Source organism: Aedes aegypti, chromosome 1 (assembly GCF_002204515.2).
Source record: "Aedes aegypti strain LVP_AGWG chromosome 1, AaegL5.0 Primary Assembly, whole genome shotgun sequence".
NCBI lineage: Eukaryota > Metazoa > Arthropoda > Insecta > Diptera > Culicidae > Aedes > Aedes aegypti.
Window position 1 is genome coordinate 279,216,224 of NC_035107.1, and position 20,568 is coordinate 279,236,791.

The following is a 20,568-nucleotide window of genomic DNA, read 5'->3' on the forward strand; positions in this document are numbered from 1 at the left end:
GATAAAGCAGCTATGAATCTTTTTGGATATGTTCATAAAGCAGAGCAAACTGCTGCGTTAACATTGCAAAATATTGTATACTCAACTATATTTGCTTTGAGTCAACTAAAATATAGTTTAATTTTGACGTTTGACGTTTGTAAATTCAATAAAAAATATAGTTGCTAACAACTATACGGTATAGTTATTTTAAACGATATATTGTGAAATCAACAATATTTATTGTTATCTCTAAAACAACCTAAAAATATAGTTAATTCGACCGGACAAATGATTACGAACACTATATTTTGTTCTCCGTGTAGCAACGAGTGAATTCGGCACCGCTCAAACGTCAAATTAGTGAACACGTGCAAAGGTCCATTATGGACAGATGCACGAGTTCACTAATTTGACGTTTGAGCGGTGCCGAATTCACTTGTTGCCATGGTCACGTAAATAACACGGCACCGCTCTAACGTCAACGGGTGAACTCATGCATTGGTCCATAGCAACCTAGCGTAAAAAGCTGGATACTCAAAATAATGGTTACTATGATGGTCCCTTCGAATATCTTTCGAAAGCATTTCTCGCGGAACATTACTAAAGGACCTATCTAACATTGAGAGGCTCTCTTTGTTCACTTTCTCTTTCATTAACTGAGTCACATTAATCTCTTCTGTTGCGTGTTTTGTATGAAACGCTAGTCAAGGAAATTTACTTTCGATCTATAGTGAAAAACTTCCAAAAATCTTTAGTGTTCCACTGTTATAATCGAAAGAGAACGAGAGAGGAGAGAATCTCTCATTTGTACATAGGTCCTTTAGTAATGTTCCGCGAGATTTTTGTTCCATGACTCGAAATTTCCATGAGTCGATGGTCCCTTCCTAGGACGTCCATTCAGATGTCGACAGGGCTGTTGAATGTCATAAATATCACGTGACTGTGAGATTTGAATATTGCTAATCTCACAGACAAACAGACGTCACACTCTCATCATTGTCCATCGACCACCTTTTTAACGGTCGATTCAAAAATATGGTAGATGGCCAATCCGCCACCCGCAGCGCTCGCATCATTTTTGTTCGCGTTTGACGTTCACACACTACCGCCATCTGTTGGCCCGTCGGCCAAACACACTAATTTTAGCATTGGGCGTACATGTCCTCGTGACTATGATTTTGATCGAGATTTGTTCTATGTGTTACGTCTGTTTGTCTGTGCTAATATCATCGTTCCTTGTGGAAAAAGTCATCGGAAAATGTTTTTCCCGGTGACCTTTTCCGAATCACGATCGGTTGCGATATTTCGCATACAAGGATGCTATAAGCATTTTAATTTTTCCAAAATTTTGACATTTAACAGCACTGGATATCGGTAGCTTGGCTGTATATAAAATTTGAGCGGCTTGGACACTATAGTGATGCATATTTTTAAGTTGTTGCTCCCCTATGCTCAAACGGTGTCATTCAGAAATCATTCTAGAGGGATTCCACGGAGGCATGCAAGTCGATTCTGATCGACCATTTCAAAAATATCTGAAACTTTGCACAGTTTTTCAGTTCCATCTAAATCGTCATTTTCCGATATCAAATCTTCAAGTTGAGTCACGACTAACTTTTCAAAAGGGTGTATGTGAAAATGGTTCAAAAATATTCAAAAAGCTGCACAGCAAAAACGGTTCGTTCGATTGTTAGACAACTAAAGAAACAAAGTTAGACAACTAAATAAAGATTCCAAAAAAAATACACACAGTAAAAAAAATTTTTTTTTTTGCGTTAAAAAACATCATTTTTGTCACAAAAACTCAAATATCTCAAAACCGGAATACCAACGTAATTTTTTGAGGGAAAACGGTCCATTATATTAGCTATCTACCATAAAAATTTGGCCAATAAACAAAAAAGTTATGACATTTCAAATATTTCACAAATTTGACACTTAGTGAAAAATTATTTTTTTTTTCATTGTTTATTTTTTTTAGGACCGCAGTTTGTTGCTGAATTTTTTGTTAAGGGTACCACATGAGGTTAACAAGTTGTTTTCATGATATTTTATTTAATTATTCATAACTATTATAGCATCTATTAGAAAGTTAGACGCAATCCAGTGTTGTGATCTAAAGTCTTGATAGTGTCATATTTTTTTAATGTACGTAACTGAAGAAAAATTCTCTCAATAGTGTTGAAACCTTTTGATAAAAGAAACCTATAAGAAATCTAATATTGAAGACAAAAGCTACAAAAAAAGTTTTCTATACAGGTATACGACTAGTTTACCTGCAAAAAGTTTACCTCGTAGAGAACAAGGCGGGTCTATACCCAGGTGATCTAGTATACGTAAAGCAGGTCGGTTTTCTCGGCGCTGGTTTTCTCCACAAAGTTAAAATCTGATTACACCTGGGTATAGACCCGCCTTGGTAGAGAATAGACTTTGTTAATCATATTTGGGAGAAAGCGAGTAACTTCAACAACATCAAAAACATGATAGGTACATACCATGAACATACTCACGAAAAAGCTAAAAATATACTACCACTATGGTTATAAAAGATTTAATTGTAAAATTTTTCTTCAGTCAAGCAAACGACACCAAACTAGTCAGTAAAAACTTAAAAGTGATTTTGTTTATTAAAATCTAACGAGCAACATGAGTAGTCGCTTTCTCAACTGTTGCAGGCCGTTTGCAGAAAAAAGTGTTCGAAAGAGCTACGAAATCTCACCGAAAGCACCATAGATAAACTGAAAGCGGCTGGTTATGCTCCAATGTCTACATTGAATAGAAATTTACGCATTTGTACGTCCTGCCGTTTAAACGTTGACAAACGGGCAATCTGTACATCATCGGTGGATCAGGTTGCAGGAAGTTCGAAAACAACAACAACTGAGGAATTACTAGATGCACCGACAACAACTGCGGAGTTACCAGAAGTACCAAGTGCAGATAGTCTTGCCACGGTACCATCAGCGACATTTGTTTCAACAAATCAATCAGAAGATTAGTGCATCCAGAAGGTCAACATCGAACGCTTCAACGAAGGGATAGCTGGAATAAAAGTGACTCCGATTAAATGGACGAAGATGGGTTACGTCAATTATCCCGAGAAAAAATACCGTGAAATCAACGAAGCTGTACGAAGAAACCTCTTCAAATTAGGACCTGAGGATGTGGAAAATACAGACTACGATTAGGTAATTATGAATATGAAGGAAAGGTTCTCGAATCTAGCCACAACAAGGAAAGAAAAATTATTGATTTTTTCGATGCTGCCAAGCTCGTGGTCTATTCAAGACGCCATTGATGAGTTCAAAACCAATAGAAATACAGCAAAAGAGGCAAAACAATTCAAAAATAACTGTCTTGCAACCAAAAATGCTAGGTCGAGTACTTCATTAACAGATCAGACAAAAGAAAAAATAATTCAATATTTTGAAGACGATGAAGTAAGTAGAGCTATGCCTGGCCAAAAAGATTATGTATCTGTAAAAAAAGATGGAAAGCGTCAAGCAATCCAAAAACGATTAATGATGACTACTTTGAAAGAAGCGTATACACGCTTCAAGGAAATTAACGAAAATATTAAGGTAGGTTTTTCCTCATTTGCAAGCCTTCGTCCAAGGCAATGCAAGCTTCTATCCAATTCAGGAACACATAATGTTTGTGTGTGCACAACACACGAAAATATTAACCTAATCTTACATAGTTTGAAAAGAATCAATTTATCAAAGGATATTAAAATGTTAACTGGTAGTCTTTTGTGTGAAAATACAACATCAAATTGCTATCTACGATCTTGTTCGGATTGTCCAGATTCTTCATCATTGGAAAATACTTTATTCGCTGAGTTTGAAGAAAATTATATTGATCAGTTATCATTTGAGCAATGGGTGACCACGGATAGGTGTGACCTAGAAACTATTGTAAAACCTGTAGATGAGTTTGTGTCATTTTTTTGCTTGAAATTAGAAAGTTTGATTCCTCACGACTTTATTAAAACAGAGCAATCCCGCTTTTTGAAAAATACGAAAAATACATTAGAAGATGGTTAATTTTTAGTCATTTGTGATTTTTCTGAAAACTATAGCTTTGTATTGCAAGATGAAGTGCAGTCCCATCACTGGAACGTACAACAAGCTACAATTCATCCATTCGTTATTTATTTCAATGGAAGTACGCAAATTGAACATTTTAGTTTTATTGTAATTTCCGAAGATTTAAGACACGACTCAGTATCTGTAAATTTGTTCATTGCCAAAATGATTAACTTTTTACGCGTTGATAAGGATAAAGAAATCAGAAAGATATATTTCATGTCTGATAGAGCAGCATCGCAGTACAAAAACCGTAAGAATTTTTCGAGCCTATGTCAATTTAAATCAAAGTACGGAATTGATGCAGAATGGCATTTCTTTGCTACGTCACATGGCAAAGGTCCTTGTGATGCTATTGGAGGAACAATAAAGCGCATGGCCACAAGAGCAAGTTTAGCCAAAGAACGTGAGCATCCAATTAAAACTGCAAAAGAACTATTTGATTGGGCGAATCGCAGAAAAGAAGAAGATTTAACAAAATTATTATTTTGTTTTACTACTACTGAAGAGTACGAATTAACGGCATCAGAGCTCAGCGAGCAATATAATAACGCGAAAACGATCCAAGGAACCCAAAAATTTCACTGTTTCATTCCATTGTCAGAAAATAAAATTAAGTTTTAATAAAATGTTTTCATGATCTCATAACGCATACCCAAATCCAAAACTTTTAAAGTTTATATATAACATTTAGAAACTCATCGATCATACTCTAAAAAAAATATCCTGGTAAAAAAAAAATATTTTCGTGTAATCTGTTAATTCATTTTAATTTATACATATATACATATACATATAATATTTATACATATACATAATATTTATACATATAATATACATAATACTAATGAATACATGAAAACGACTTGTTTAATTCACGCAAGGCCCTTAACAATAAAATCAGCAACAAACTGCGGTTCCTGTAATAATTTACACCGAAAAAAAAAAAATTTTTTTTCTACTAAATGTGAAAATTGTGACATGTTTGAAATGTCATAACTTTTTTGTTTATTGGTTTACCATCACCAAATTTTTATGGTAGATAGCTAATATAATGAACCGTTTTCCCTCAAAAAATTACGTTGGTATTCCGATAGGGTTTTGAGATATTTGAGTTTTTGTGTCAAAAATTATGTTTTTAATGCAAAAAAAAATTTTTTTACTGTGTGTATTTTTTTTTGGAATCTTTATTTAGTTGTCTAACTTTGTTTCTTTAGTTGTCTAACAATCGAACGAACCGTTTTTGCTGTGCAGCTTTTTGAATATTTTTGAACCATTTTCACATACACCCTTTTGAAAAGTTAGTCGTGACTCAACTTGAAGATTTGATATCGGAAAATGACGATTTAGATGGAACTGGAAAACTGTGCAAAGTTTCAGCTCAATAGAAAAAAAATGAATTAAAAAATTTACCAAATTTTGGTGCTGTTGCTTGGAATCACTCTCTAGCAAAAGTTAGATTTTACTCTAGCATTCGTTGCTTGATAGTATTGTGAAATCTTATTTGGCGACCGTCAGGAAAAAAATGGGTGTGTAATTTATTTCACAATAAAAAATATAGATAACTTCTTCGGTTTTTTGCTACTCAAACCGATAAATGAACAATCAATTCGTAGACCCAGCTGATACAGATGTGCAAATCAAATTTATTTCAGACCATCAGAGCCCATTTTCATATCCCATTCAGCTGCGGGACACGTGCGAGAACGGATTCCCCGGGCGTGACTTGGCTCCTTGTGAACCTTATGAATCAGCAAATTGGCAGTTGGCAAAAGTCGAGATCCGAAACTGCTCGCTTCGTAACGACCGAATAACATCGTTCCACTTAGGGTGTGCAGATAGGGTGCTTTGTCTTGTTCTCAGCTTGGTTATGGACTTCAATCGTTGCCGCCAAACGGGTTCTTTTTGGAGCCCACAGAGGAGGCTGCTTGTCTGAGAAGTTTTATGGGCCGTTTTCCTGTGCGTGCCTATAGGAGAAAATGGTTCTGGCGGGGTAAAATAGTTCAACTAGATGAAGACCAATGGTAGAAGCGTCAAAATTCTATTTCACGTAGTGCCTTCAAGCATCGAAGCTCCAGAATAAAAACGATAGAAAATCTTCGAATAAGCGTATTGCCCCAGTTCCCCCAACCTATATTCGCACGCAAGCAAACGACGAACAAACGGGTGCAATCCCGATGTGGATGAAAGAATACAACTGACTCCGCTCAGGAAAGTGACATTAATCCGGTGAGAAACGAACTGAATTTCAATGGGAATCGTTTTGTTTGGAACCACCACCGGAGTGCGTTCTGCCGTGCCAGGGATTGCGTAATAATCCACTGGTTGGCGCCTAAGTGATTGAACCGGGGAGGCTGGCTGGGAAATATTGATTGAAAGAAATGAAAGATGAGAACCAAACGAGATACGACCACTGTAGGCTTATTCTGCTGAAGCTTTCAACTGGGATTTTGATATTTACTCTTCAAACAGCGTGTTATTTGCATGACGATGGGATTGGAAACCGGAATGGTTGAACTGTAATCATAACAATTCCTGACAAGAGCTGAAGTAAAGACACAAATCGACTAATGGATATTTTTTGTTCCAAACTCTTAGCTTACCTTGGTAGAAACCCAGCGTGAACAAACCGACACCGATTAGCGATCAGCACTTTTCAACGTGCATTAGGTTGATTCGTTTCAGCAGCGCTTTCATCAACCTAATTCCGTTGGACGTCTTGTCTGGCGACCGTTATGAGCTCCAAAGATGCATCGCAACGTCCAGTTTCCTTACAAAGACAAAACACCATATTCGCCCATCGCCATCAGGAGGAGGAGGAAAGTGCATCGGCCCACCACAAGTCTGATGGTCGCCTGGCTGCAGTTGTTTTTTAGTTGTTGTTGCTTCAGTTGAAATCCAGCATCGTTGCCTTGTTTCTGTTGCTTTTGTCATTGCTGGCCGAACCAGCTCCGACACAACGCGCTACAAATAACCGTTAATGGTGTACATATTAGTACTGACCGCCTTTTCCCTTCGAATGAAAGCAGCGTTACCATTGAACGAGCGGTCATAATTAAGATTTAGCGTTACAACCCAATGCAGCGAGCACAACAAAATCAATCCCATTTTATTGCCCCGCGCCAGGATTGAAGTCTACACACAGTATAGTGCTCTTCTAGCAGTGGCTTCGAGACAGATAAGAGCAACTGTGTTTGCTTGCTTTTAGTTACATACACATGTCGGAACACATACCGACTTCCTTGTTTGCAATCCGTTTTTAAAACCCACCTCTTTCCAGTCAGTCAGAGCCGTTCCATTCGAATGTCGATATGGCGAGATGGTGAAGATCTGTATAAACAACCAAGTCCGCTCGGCAGTTGCATACACCCAGAACAAGTAGCAACTTCAATGCAACATTCTTACTTATTTATTTTGTTGGATGCATTTCAATCTAAATATACTATTCTTACTCTATTACTTCATGTCTTCTTGTTGTTTTGTCATTTTATTCTGTCTTTTTGCGTCTTCTTGTGTATTCTTGTGTCTTCCCAAGCAATCAAAAGTTCGAATTTTACTTAAGCAATGAACTCAAAAGTTCACTTCTCGTAGATTTTGAGTTCCGGTGTATAGTTCGTTGATCGAATAGAACGATACTATCAGAACTTGATTTTATAGAGAGTAACTCGTGCATTTATCAACAACTAGAAAGTTCAGAACAAGTTCGAACCGAACTTTTTCCATACTTTAAGGTACACATCATTCTGTTTATGCAACTTTATGTGAACTGAAGTTCGAATAATTACAATAATAATTGGTGGCAAAATTTTGAATCTTATAGCGTTTATAATGATAGTCCTTGAGCTACTGAACAACTTTGCCGAAGACGCCATCTCTCTAAGTGGTCAGGATCCTGAGCTATCCGGAAAACAAACATTCTATGCTCACTAGCGCCGCCTGGTGGCAAAATTTCGAATCTCATAACTTTTATAATGATAGCGCTTGAGCTACTGAACAACTTTGCCGAAGACGCCATCTTTCTAAGTGGTCAGGATCCTGAGATATCCGCAAAACAATAGTTGCATGCACACTTGTACTGCCTGGTGGCGCAATTTCACTTAAACAGTGTTGCCAGCTACGAAAAAAAATTTGAACCCTTCATGAAAAACTGGATTACAGTTGCAGAGTATTGCTATGCATTATATTTTTCTGTCCCGCTCAAGTTTGATGGTTTTGATCTTTACTTTATTCTTCTTAAACAGTGTTGCCAGCCATATGAACATTTGTGATTCGGCCGACTGTATGGCACGCAACACTTCCTACAACTTTGGTGAACATTCGGTATCGTTATCTTTAAAAAATTTTGGTATTTGCATATCACACCCCCATAAAATTGGCTCTTTTGATAACAATCGAGTAGTGTTGCCATCTATTATCAAAATATGAAAACTTGAACGGCCATTTTGGAAAGTTCTCAACCCATGCTTCAACTTTGCCGAATATGTCGAATCAGTATTTCCGCATCTAGACGTTTCTAAAACATAATTATAACCCTGTTTTTTTTACGACCCTCCGATAACGATCGTAAAAAGAGGTTGGGGTGTATTTTTATTCCTTAACGTGTTAATCAACGTCGCCTTGTCAATAGGTTTTCATTCAATAACTTTTTTCACAAGTGTCGGATTGTTTCGCGGTCTTCGGCAATATTCTTCATCGTAAAAATACCTATCGAGGTCTGTGTTCAGAATTTTTATAGAGGGGGATCTTTTTTATTTCCGTACAAAGTGGGCCGAAGGGTCTCAGATTTTCATGAAACTTTTTCCACAGGCAGGGCTCATCAATATATGAATAAAAAAAATGAGAAAAATTCAGGGTCGCTTATTTTCCCGGAAAACTTAGTTGGATTTTTTTTTTGTTTTCCTCTGACACTATTTACTTTGAAAAATTTTAGATGATACTCAATGAGAGAGTGTTTTTGCAAAAAGTTTTGACGAACTTTTTGAAAAATATCTGAAGTAGTCTTTTGAGGACGATTTGAAGTAATTGCTAGACTAAGAATTTTTCTTCTTCTTCTTCTTCTTGGCATTACGTCCTTACTTGGACAGAGCCTGCTTCTCAGCTTAGTGTTCTTAAGAGCACTTCCACAGTTATTAGCTGAGAGCTTTCTTTGCCAATGTTGCCATTTTCGCATTCGTATATCGTGTGGCAGGTACGATTATACTCTATGCCCAGGGAAGTCAAGGAAATTTCCATTACGAAAAGATCCTAGACCGACCGAGAATCGAACTTAGACACCTTCAGCATGGCTTTGCTTTGTAGCCGCGGGCTCTAACCACTCGGCTAAGGAAGGCCCTACAACCAGTAAGTTCGAGTTCGACGTTTGCACGCTAACGTAACGTAGTTTAAAAAAAAAACAAGAGTCCCCTGAGAGGGTAAGCAAAATAATAAAAGTTCCCTGAGATAGTAAGCAAAGAAAAGAGAGTTCACTGAGAGGGTAATCTAAAATAATATAAAAAGTTCCCTGAGAGGGTAATCAAAACTAAAAATTCCCCAGAGAGGGTAGTCAAAATATAACAAAAAAAACCCTGAGAGCAATGGAAAAGAGTTAAAAGGATAAGCAAAAAGAAAAAGCCCCCAAAGAAGGTAACCAAAATAAGAACAGTCCCCAGAGAGAGAAAGCAAAAATATCCTCTAAGAGGGTAAGCCTATAAAGGGTAAGCAAAAAAATAAACAAATAGTCCCCTGAGAGAGTAAGCAAAACAAACTCTTCAGGTTTTTTCCAATAATTCATTCAGAATTTTAGAAATACTAAATAGTCATATAACCGTGTCCCAGGCTAATAAAAATTAGATCAACTTTTTTTTCTAGGAACTCTTCTAGAATTCCTTCTGGAATCGCTTCATAGTTTTCTCCTGCAATTTCTACATGAATTTTTCAATGGATACCGGGAGTTCTCCAAGATATTACTCCAAATATTGTAGTCTTGCATGATTTCTTCGGGGTTTCTGTAGTGCTTCTTCCTTGATCTCTAAAATAGATTCTTCAGAGAGCTTTTACATGGGGGACCTCAACGCAAAGGGGTGTAAGTGACTTTTTGGACGGTTTTTTAGTTAAGTATACCAACATTTGTGGGCTTCGTATCTGTCCGATTAGTGTCACCAGGCATTTAGCCACATCGTTCTAAGGAGTGTGGGTTCGATTCCCACCTCAGGCCGGAAAACTTTTCGTGAGGACTGTTTTCCGACTGTGCCACTGGGCGTTGCATGCTTGTCCGTTGTCTAGTGTGGTGCTTCCTTCAAAGGGCAAAATGTTCGCTAGAAGCATTAACGTGTCTGTGTCTTTTAATATTCTACTATTTACAGGCTTTTCAACTGTACTTTTAGGTTGATTTAGGTTTTTGTAACTTCCACCCCTTTGCTTCAGACCAAAGGGCGATTAACGAAACGTCGAATGCCAAAACGTCGAAAGGGACAAAACATCGAAAGCAGTCAATTTTCAACAGCCATTTCCAGATTTCTAATTTTTACATTGCTTTCGATTAAATATGCTATTGCTACGTAGGAAATCATTTAGTCCTTCAGAAAGAATCAGTCTTTTGAGGAAAGTTTATTTCCTACCTATTATTATGCTGTCACGAACTGTCACTGTAAGCCGAGATCTTATACAGTGGGCAAACATAATAAAAGCGCTTACTTGATCAAAACATATTTTTGCATTTCATCAAATTTGACAAAGATCGAATGAAAATCAATTCATGTTTATTTACAAGTAATGTCATGAGAGCTTTTTTGTATTCTGATTGAATATAGAGTATTAAAATACCCATCTTTTTTACTTTTCCCGAGAAAAATAAAAATTAAATGCATGGAAAACTATGGGCCTTTTTCCATGTTTGTCCGGAAAGGTCAAAGGTACACACCAAAAGAAAACTAGCAGGCCTTGATTGGAGGCGGCCCATTTCGCATAAATATGTTTCACATAAGGACGTTTGGCATAATGAACATTTGGCATATCGCGAATTATATGTCTTCTTGCAAATGCTACCTGTTTTTGTGTGCAACTGCTTTATACGAAACGTCCATTGTGCGAAACTTCCTTTTTCGAAACGTCTTTATGCGAAATGGATCACTTCCTTGATTATCGTTGGTAAGTTTGTTGTTTCATATTTCGTGTGTAGTATCTGTGGCTCCCTCATTGGTTCTGCCAATGGATCATTAAAATAATCAAAACGGTCGCTATCAAAATCATGAAAAACATATTCAATGATCCTTTAGTGATACCATTCTAGGCTACTTTTTAAACCTCTGATTTCAGTCAGAGAAGAACTCATATGCCTAAAAACAAAATCCATTAATCCTAAAAAAATATAGTGTTGAAATTTATGCCACATAACTTTTCAATGACTGTAAACGTATTTCTTTAAACTTTCATTTCAGAAGGTTCAGGTGGAATTCCTGGCAGATTCCTATAAAAAGGAAACTTTATACAAATTGGTAGCAGAATTCCTGTAAAATTCAATCCAATTTCAATCAAGCTAATCAATTCAATCAATTTCTTCCCATGACAGCTCAAGCGAGAGCACCATTGATTCTCAACAAACTCGAGACAATTCGGTGAATGTTTTGCATCAGTAAAAAGTCCTCTGTGTCTACAAATGAAATACTTCAGCCAATAATTTTAGTCAAGAATCATTTCTAAAAAATTGCCAAAAATTTGTCCAAAAGCCTAATAAAAAAACTCATATTTTCAAAAAGGAAATTCTGAACAATATTCACCTGAAAATTACCATGAAACAGACAAAATTCTCTAGCATTACCTATGATTTCCAAATCAACAAACAGGATTTCTACAAAATAACAAAATTCTGCGAACAATTATTGTTTTGCTGTTTGAGTTTGAGAAACAAACGCAGTCTAAAATTTCTTTAACATCAAATCACGAAAATGTTGACTTTAGTGACTTTCTGTCGCAAATAGTGACTTTTTAGTCAGTTTTTAACGAGGTCGATTCGCTACCAGCCCTGTATTTGGCAATAACCAAATATACACGCAAAAAATTGTGCGGTAAAAACTACCATTTTAGGGGGTTAACTTAAGCGCTGACACCGGCAATTTTCAGCAGACCAGAAATGCGCTTGATTTTACCATGTCTGTAGTTGGAATAAGATTGTTGTAAATTATATCTGTCAAATGTATCAGTAATGCGGTGGGGTGTACCGTAAACATAGTAAATTGGTCTGAATTTCCATGCTGGTTTTAAGAAAGGGCGTGGTCAGCTAAAATGGTTATTTTTACTACAGAATTTCTTCCCGTGTAGTATAGAGATATGCAGAGATATGCCAGAGATTTAAATACAGGTACTCTAGAGATATGTTGGATTCCAGAAGGATCAAAGCTGGTAGCAACTCTTTTAACACGTCATATTGACTCATGTTCAGTGAGGATTCGCTACATGGCATGACTCGATGGTTAGATGTTCGCTGGTTGGAAAAAATCCAATTTAAAAGCACTCGAATGATTTTTTTATGGCTGCTTGGGCACGTCAGGAGTTAATCATCAATATTAACCTCCTTTTCCCGAGCAGCCTAGATAGCCGCGTAGTGTCGGTAGCGGTTGTTTCAACTGGCTAAGAATTAACACTACGGACTGCCTGTTCCGGTGGTAAAAGTCCACCTCACAGGTGACCCCTAATTTATGGTGTGATGCGTACCGTGCCTAAGAATGAATGGTTAGGGGGGTCTAAATAAAACCTAACCGCAAACGGAGCCTGTGGGGTACCAGGGCGCCCTCCACAGTATTGAGTCCTTCCTGTGCTACCCGGAGCAATGGTGCAGGTGACCTTGTGTTTCTCCGAGATAATCGGCTGCCCTTCTTCAGTCTCTATCTTGAGGCTTAATAAGGGTGGGATTATGAATATGTTGACATTTAATTTAAATTATCACCTATATGGATTCACATTATGCGTTTTACACAGTGTATTCTGTGCTCTTTCGCCTTTGGCGACTTTAAATAGATACCGATCTGGTTTTTTCGTTGCTGGTCTTTTTCGTGCTGAGATTGCAAAAAGCTTAATCCTGCCTAGTTTGGGTAGTGGCTACGGTTAGGTTAGCTCAGATCAATCTTCAGCATAAAAGAACAGCAACGATCAATCTTTGCAGACTCATGCAAAATGGTGCTGCCCAAGTGGCGCTAGTTCAAGAACCCTACTTTCGTAGAGGGAACTTCTATCTAGGTAACCTTGTGGACCCAGTTTTTGCTACTTTTAGCAAGCTTGAAATGGCAAACTCGCGCTCCATGCCCCGCGCATGCGTGCTCGTTAATAAAGCAATCGTTGCTACACTCATTTCTGAGTTAACTACCAGAGATGTATGTGCTGTCACAATCGATGTTTCTGTTGGTGACCTCAACAGGAAATACGTCTATTGTTCGGTATATTTACCACATGATGAACCATCCCCAACGGATGACTTCAAACGAGTTGTCGTACACTGCGTAACAAAAGGCCTTCCGCTGATTGTGGGCAGTGATGCCAATGCTCATCACATCATCTGGGGCAGCTCGGATATCAATTTGAGAGGCTCCAGTCTGATGGAATACTTAAGTAGTACAGACCTTGGATTACTTAACATAGGCAATCGCCCAACCTTCATGGTTTCTAATAGAGAAGAAGTGTTAGACATAACGCTCTGCTCGAATAGAATCAGTCACGAGTTGACGAATTGGCATGTATCAGATGAGGAATCATTATCTGATCATCGCTACATCTTCTTTGAACATTCAAATGTAACTGCGCAGACTTTGCGTTTTAGGAATCCCCGGTCAACAAACTGGGAACTCTACATTGAATTGGTTGCGACCAAATTTCATGGATATTCTCCGTCCATTGAAAATCCAAGTGATCTGGATGATGCCGTTGATACTACAACATCCTACATTATGGAAGCTTTTGAAGAAGCATGTCCTCTGCGGTCTGTAAAGACTACAAGAGGGACCCCATGGTGGAATTCCGATCTGACTAGACTCAGGAAACAATGTAGAAGGAGTTGGAACAGACGCCGTTCAGCTGGATCAGAGTCGTTCAAATCAGCTCGCAAGGCTTACAAGAAGGCTCTTCGTTCTGCTGAACGATCCGGCTGGAAAAACCTTTGTACAAATGTTTCCAGTTTGAGTGAAGTCAGTCGGTTGAACAAAATTCTTGCAAAATCTAAGGATTTCCAAGTGAACGAAATTCGCTTACCTAATGGTGACTTTACTTCTTCCGATGAAGAAGTTTTAGAATGTTTATTCAATACACACTTCCCCGGATGTGTGGACATAGCATCTACGGATGAACCAAATGTCTTTTCATGTAGTTACGAGTCTCTGGCCTCGGCTCGCTGTATCGTAACTACTGAATCGATTCAATGGGCACTTAATAGTTTTGCTCCTTTCAAATCTCCAGGAGCGGATGGGATTTATTCTGTTCTGCTCCAAAAGGGATTTGAGTTTATCAAACATGTTTTGAAAAAGCTACTTGTAAGCAGTTTTGCTACCGGGTACATTCCCAAATCCTGGCGTGATATTACTGTAAAGTTTATCCCAAAAGGAGGACGTGCGTCGTATGAAGAAGCGAAGAGTTTTAGACCAATCAGTCTGACCTCTTTTCTTCTGAAATGTCTGGAACGGATTATCGATCATCACATCCGTGATGTTTATTTGGCAAACATGCCTCTTCATGTGAATCAACATGCTTACCAATCTGGAAAGTCCACTGTGACTCTTTTACACAAAGTTGAATACGATATCGAGAAAGCATTCGCTCAGAAGCAATCGTGCTTGGGTGTTTTCTTGGATATTGAGGGTGCCTTTGATAACGTGTCTTTCGATGCCATATTGGAAGCCGCACGAAACCATGGGCTACCTACAATGATTACCAATTGGATTCATCAAATGCTCAAAAACCGACATCTCTTCTCGACATTGCGTCAAGCAGCGATTCGAAAATTGAGTGTTTGCGGATGCCCCCAAGGGGGAGTCTTGTCACCACTTTTGTGGAATCTCGTAGCAGATACGCTATTGAGGCAACTCAATAATTGCGGTTTTCCAACTTATGGATTTGCCGACGACTATCTAGCTCGGATAGTTGGTATGTGCATAAGCACCCTATTCGACCTGATGCAAAGTTCTCTTCAGGTAGTCGAGAGTTGGTGTCGCCAATATGGCCTTTCGGTTAACCCGAATAAAACATCTATTGTTCTTTTTACGGAAAGACGAAACCGCGATGGAATTCGACCTTTACGTCTTTTTGGCACTGAGATTAATGTGACTGATCAAGTAAAGTATGTCGGAGTCATTCTAGATTCCAAACTTTCATGGACACCTCACATTGATTTCAGAGTCAAAAAAGCTTGCATGGCCTTCGGTCAATGCCGGCGAACCTTTGGTAAAACTTGGGGCCTCAAACCCAAATATATCAAATGGATTTACACAACAGTTGTTCGACCAATATTGGCATATGGATGTCTTGTGTGGTGGCAAAAGGGCGAAGTGAGAACAATCCAATCAAAATTGGGCCATCTCCAAAGGATGTGCTTGATGGCGATGTCTGGTGCGTTCTCTACAACTCCCACAGCAGCGCTCGAGGCCCTTTTCGACGTTGCGCCACTACACATATATTTTAAACAAGAAGCACTTTCTTGTTCTTACCGTTTATGGGTACTGGATCTACTGGAGAAAAATCCAGTGAATCGTAGATCTACACACACTTCGTTGTTTCCACTTTTGGTGAATTGGGACAAAATTGTCCTTGCTCCAAGTGATCTCACAATTGCTTGTAACTTTCCTTACAGGACATTTACCACACAATTCCCTTCACGGGAAGAGTGGACGTCTGGCTATTTGGAAAGAAGTATATCAAACAATATAGTATGTTACACTGATGGCTCCCTTCTTGAAGGTAGAGCTGGTGCAGGAGTATATTCTCGTGAGCTAAGGCTGAATCAGTTTTACTCACTTGGTAGAAACTGCACCGTTTTTCAGGCGGAAATATTTGCTCTTATGTGTGGAGTGCAATCAGCACTTCAACAGCGCGTAATGGGTAAAGTCATATACTTCTGTTCAGATAGTCAGGCTGCTATAAAAGCTCTCGCTTCGGCCAACTCAAGGTCGAAGCTTGTTATCGCATGTCGAACTCAAATTGAGGAACTGAATTCAGTCAACTCTGTAAACCTTGTATGGGTACCTGGCCATTCTTCCATCGCTGGAAATGAATTGGCTGATGAGCTAGCTCGCGATGGAGCATCGCATGACTTCATTGGCCCTGAGCCGGCTATTCCAATTTCGAAGTGCTGGGTGAAGCTTCAGATAAACTCTTGGGCGGCAACTCAGCACAAGCAATATTGGAATAGTTTGGAGTCGTGTCGTCAAACAAAATTGTATATTACTGAGCCATCTCCAAAGGTGGCGAAGTATTTAACAAATCTGTCAAAGCAGAATTGCAGTCTCTTGGTCAGAGCGTTGACAGGCCACTGCCGACTCAACTATCACATGGCAAATATTCAGCGTGCTGACTCATTTGTGTGTGATAGTTGTGACTCCGATTATGGAACTTCGTATCACCTGATATGTAACTGTCCAGTTTTTGCGCAAATGCGATTCCAATTACTTGGTAAACACTTATTAAGTGAAACTGAATACAGAAGCCTGAATCTTCAGGACATCCTGTTATTCTTAACCCGCTGTGGTAATGAGCTATAGGCTCTCTTTACGCTCATGCGTTTTGCAGTGCCCTTTTTAGGGCGCTGTTCGAACCCATTGTGGTATGGAGCTACATGCTCTCATTTCGCTTATGCGATCTTCCCTCTTCAAGGGACCCTACTCCTATTTCCTCCCATCTTTCCCTTCCCTTTCCTCTCCCATCGGGTAGATGATGAAATAGGCTCAAATATGGCGATGGCACAAATCTCCCAACTGGTGGGGAACGTGCCTTTGGAGCCGGCCTTCTGATACCTGATACTCGAATGTCATGAGAAGATGTCAAACTGACTTTGACGTCTGAGTACCGTCGCATAGTGGTTATCACGCTCAATTGTATGAGTACCCTAGTGTAGAAGTGTTTGTTAAACTTAGAGGAAAACAATATACACTCTGTCTCGAGAACACCAAGAATCTGGGTGTAAATATATCAAATTGGGCAATATTTCCAAGGGACTGGCAGCACTTTACCAACCAACACAATGTTTCCGTAGCCAGCATTACTAGGCTCAAGCCAAAGGCCCAAGCTGACAGCCAACCTCATTGCATTAATGTTGCATAGTTTTGATGCTGGCTACGAAAGCATCACAATCTGACAGCCCCTTGAATATTTCCATAGACCAATCCAGTTGCCTGCGTAGTAGTGGAATGTTGACAAAATTTTCTTTGTTTGCTGTGAGAACTGTCACAACATTGCTTTTGTTTGCTGTGAGAATCCAAATATAAACAGAATTGCTGCAAAACAACCACTTCCTTGTTGGCCAGCCGTTGACCGAAAGCTCAATAACGTCAAACAAACATCGATACGTTTTCATTCTGAAGAAATCGACTTGTGTAAGATTGATTGCGCGTTGGTGTTCGTGGCAGTTTGCTTGGGGACCTCTATATGCATTTTGATTAGTATGGAAAGTGTGTGCAAGTTTCATTGAGGAAAACAAAAACAAACTGTGTATGTCGAGCGTATGCGAATGTTCGTGAGTTCAAATGTCACTAAGCTCTATAATAGATAATTGAAGTTTTCATACAGAACAAATGCGTTGTGACCAAGGGGCTGTCAGATTGTGATGCTTTCGTAGCCAGCATCAAAACTATGCAACATCAATGCAATGAGGTTGGCTGTCAGCTTGGGCCTTTGGCTTGAGCCTAGTAATGCTGGCTACGGAAACATTGTGTTGGTTGGTAAAGTGCTGCCAGTCCCTTGGTTGTGACGATTTGCTCTCCAGATGCGTTAGTCTGGAGCATTTTCACCAGCTATCAGTCGTTCCATCTAACGGGTCGGATTCGCTAGATGGAAGGCAGTCGTGTTCTAACCAGTGAATTCCCGCTTTATTCAACCGATTCGTTTTCTTCAATCTAAGTACTTGACTTATAGGAAAAATGTTAAGGAATTGTCTAACTTACGCTCCAAAATTTCTTCCAGAAATTTCTAGTTTTACGATTTCGATCGGAAATCCCAAAAACCTAAAGATACTCCAGAATTTTTTTTCAAAAATCAAAAAACTTCTGAAACTCTTTTGTGCAATCCTAGGGATCTTGGCCTAGGGATATTCTTGAAGAAACTCATTAATATATGTAAATGAACACCGAATTCGGTACTACACTATTTAATATATTTATTCAGAAATTAGAAAATATGTGTATACCATAAATGTTTTTCAATCAGTTCTTCTTCTTTCTGGCGTTACGTTCCCACTGGGACAGAGCCTGCTTCTCAGCTTAGTGTTCTTATAAGCACTTCCACAGTTATTAACTGAGAGCTTACTATACCAATGACCATTTTTGCATGCGTATATCGTGTGGCAGGTACGAATATACTCTATGCCCTGGGAAGTCGAGAAAATTTCCAACCCGAAAAGATCCTCGACTGGTGGGATTCGAACCCACGACCCTCAGCTTGGTCTTGCTGAATAGCTGCGCGTTTACCGCTACGGCTATCTGGGCCCCAATCAGTATATGTATGAAAAAGCCGACTCATACATCCTTCATCTCCATTGGAGCACGTGGAGAATTTTTCTGATGAAACTCCGAAGAAATCACCGTGGAAATTTTCCATTATTCTTAAATGTTTTCTGTATTTTTTTTCAGATTTGAAAGAAATTTATTCGAATTTTTCGAGAGCATGTTTTTAAAAGTCAGTTTCCTAGAATTGAATGGCCGGCCGCAGAAAAAAAAATGAATGACCGAGGTCGTATAAAACTGCAGTAGGAGCTTCTACTGAACTGAAAATACTTAAAAATTACTGGTAAGACGAGCAAATTCTGTTAAATTCTCTTAAATTGAAGTGAAGTGTTGAAATTCAATATGTTTTCGTTTATATTCTAATAAAATCTTTAAATGAAAACATGGAAACAATTTGGAGGAATTGCATAAAGGATTTTAAGATGAATATTTGAAACATTTTTGAAGTGGTATCTTAAAAAATGTTAAACCTGTTCTGAACTTTCTCACATTTTTTTTTTTTTTTTTTTTTTGAGGAGATTAACAAAGTATTTTTGAAAGGCCGAATGTCGTCAATAATTGAACGTTTGATATTAAAATGTTTAACAGATATGATCGAAACCCTACGTAGTAACTTGTTTGAACCGTGTAAAAAAAATCGAAAACTTCAAATTTTTGACGCTATTTTGTGAGATTCATTACATTTGAGTGTAACATTCAATGGCACTCCAGTACTTCTACCCATATTGACGCTAGTAGAAAATCTCAGTCCTTTACTTTCCATCGTATGCCATTGCTATAAATTCCACCACTAATCGGATTGCGAGGATTTGCAATGGGGCTTCCCGTTCTTCCCGTTCCAGAGAGATACTGATTGATTGGAAAAGCTACGAGGTTATCGCCATTGTCCTTTCCACGCTATAATTTACATTCCGAGTGCAATGATAAGACCTGTCGTCGCTTCGTTATCAACGAAAACCTACGTCACCTCTCTACAGCAACTTTCAATCTAATTCCGTTTCTCTTTCTCTTCCTCTTCAATTTTTTGCAGCAGATGACAATCGACTTCATCCATCCAAAGAATTCTCGCGATTCAGCAGAATCCAACCGCGACTGGTTCACGGTCGCCATAAACGTTCACTAACGAGCACCCGTGAAGAGGTAAGTCCCTACGCTCAATTCGTCCGGAACTTGTAATAACAATTCCGTTTCTTCGTTCCAGAACGGGCTTCACGCGTCGCACCTAACGCTAACCTATAGGCTAAGTCAAAAAGATGTGATATTAGATTTACAACTAAACGAACAGCTGGTCCCGCGGGGCCACTTTCTCCGTTATCAACTGCCGAACGGGGCCGGTAAGGCCGTCGAGCGGTACAATCGTACCGACCAGGTGGAACTGTGCCACTATAGGGTGAGTCGTCTGATTGCTCCTAACTTTTCAGAACAATTCAATGCTTGCCATTTTTTCAGGGTAAAATTCGAAACAACCCGGAGTCCAGCGTGGCCCTGTCGACCTGCCGTGGAGTCCGCGGAGTGGTTTACGATGGGCACGAAACGTACTATATCGAAAGCGATGCTCCGGTCGATGGGGACTCGAGCAGTATAGACCTCGCAGATCACTACATCTATCGGTAAGTGAACCCGTCCACTTCAGTACCTAGAGTTTGCGTATTGACATCTCACGATCTTATAGACATTCGGATCTGCTAACGCATGGGAAATGTGGCTACGAAGGGGGCGCCAATCACACCCACGATCCGGATCTTCATCGGGAGTCGAAGTTCCAGCGGCTGTCGAGGGTAAGTATCAGGCGAACCCGGTTGAGCTTCTATAGAATAAGTATGAATGGC

The 20,568-nt window shown here is 39.1% G+C and overlaps 1 protein-coding gene across 2 annotated transcripts in view; it reads left to right on the top strand.

Annotated features, from left to right (window-relative positions):
* LOC5576567 overlaps positions 1-20,568 on the top strand; it is a 247,241-nt gene that overhangs the window by 160,903 nt on the left and 65,770 nt on the right. The window contains exons 2-5 of one of the 2 annotated variants that reach the window (XM_021837938.1): positions 19,770-19,879; positions 19,941-20,129; positions 20,189-20,349; positions 20,412-20,517. The exons of the other annotated variant lie outside the window; for it this stretch is intronic. Of the exons in view, the coding sequence (XP_021693630.1) occupies positions 19,770-19,879; positions 19,941-20,129; positions 20,189-20,349; positions 20,412-20,517 (566 nt within the window). The remainder of the gene's footprint in view (positions 1-19,769; positions 19,880-19,940; positions 20,130-20,188; positions 20,350-20,411; positions 20,518-20,568) is intronic. 2 annotated transcript variants of the gene reach the window in all.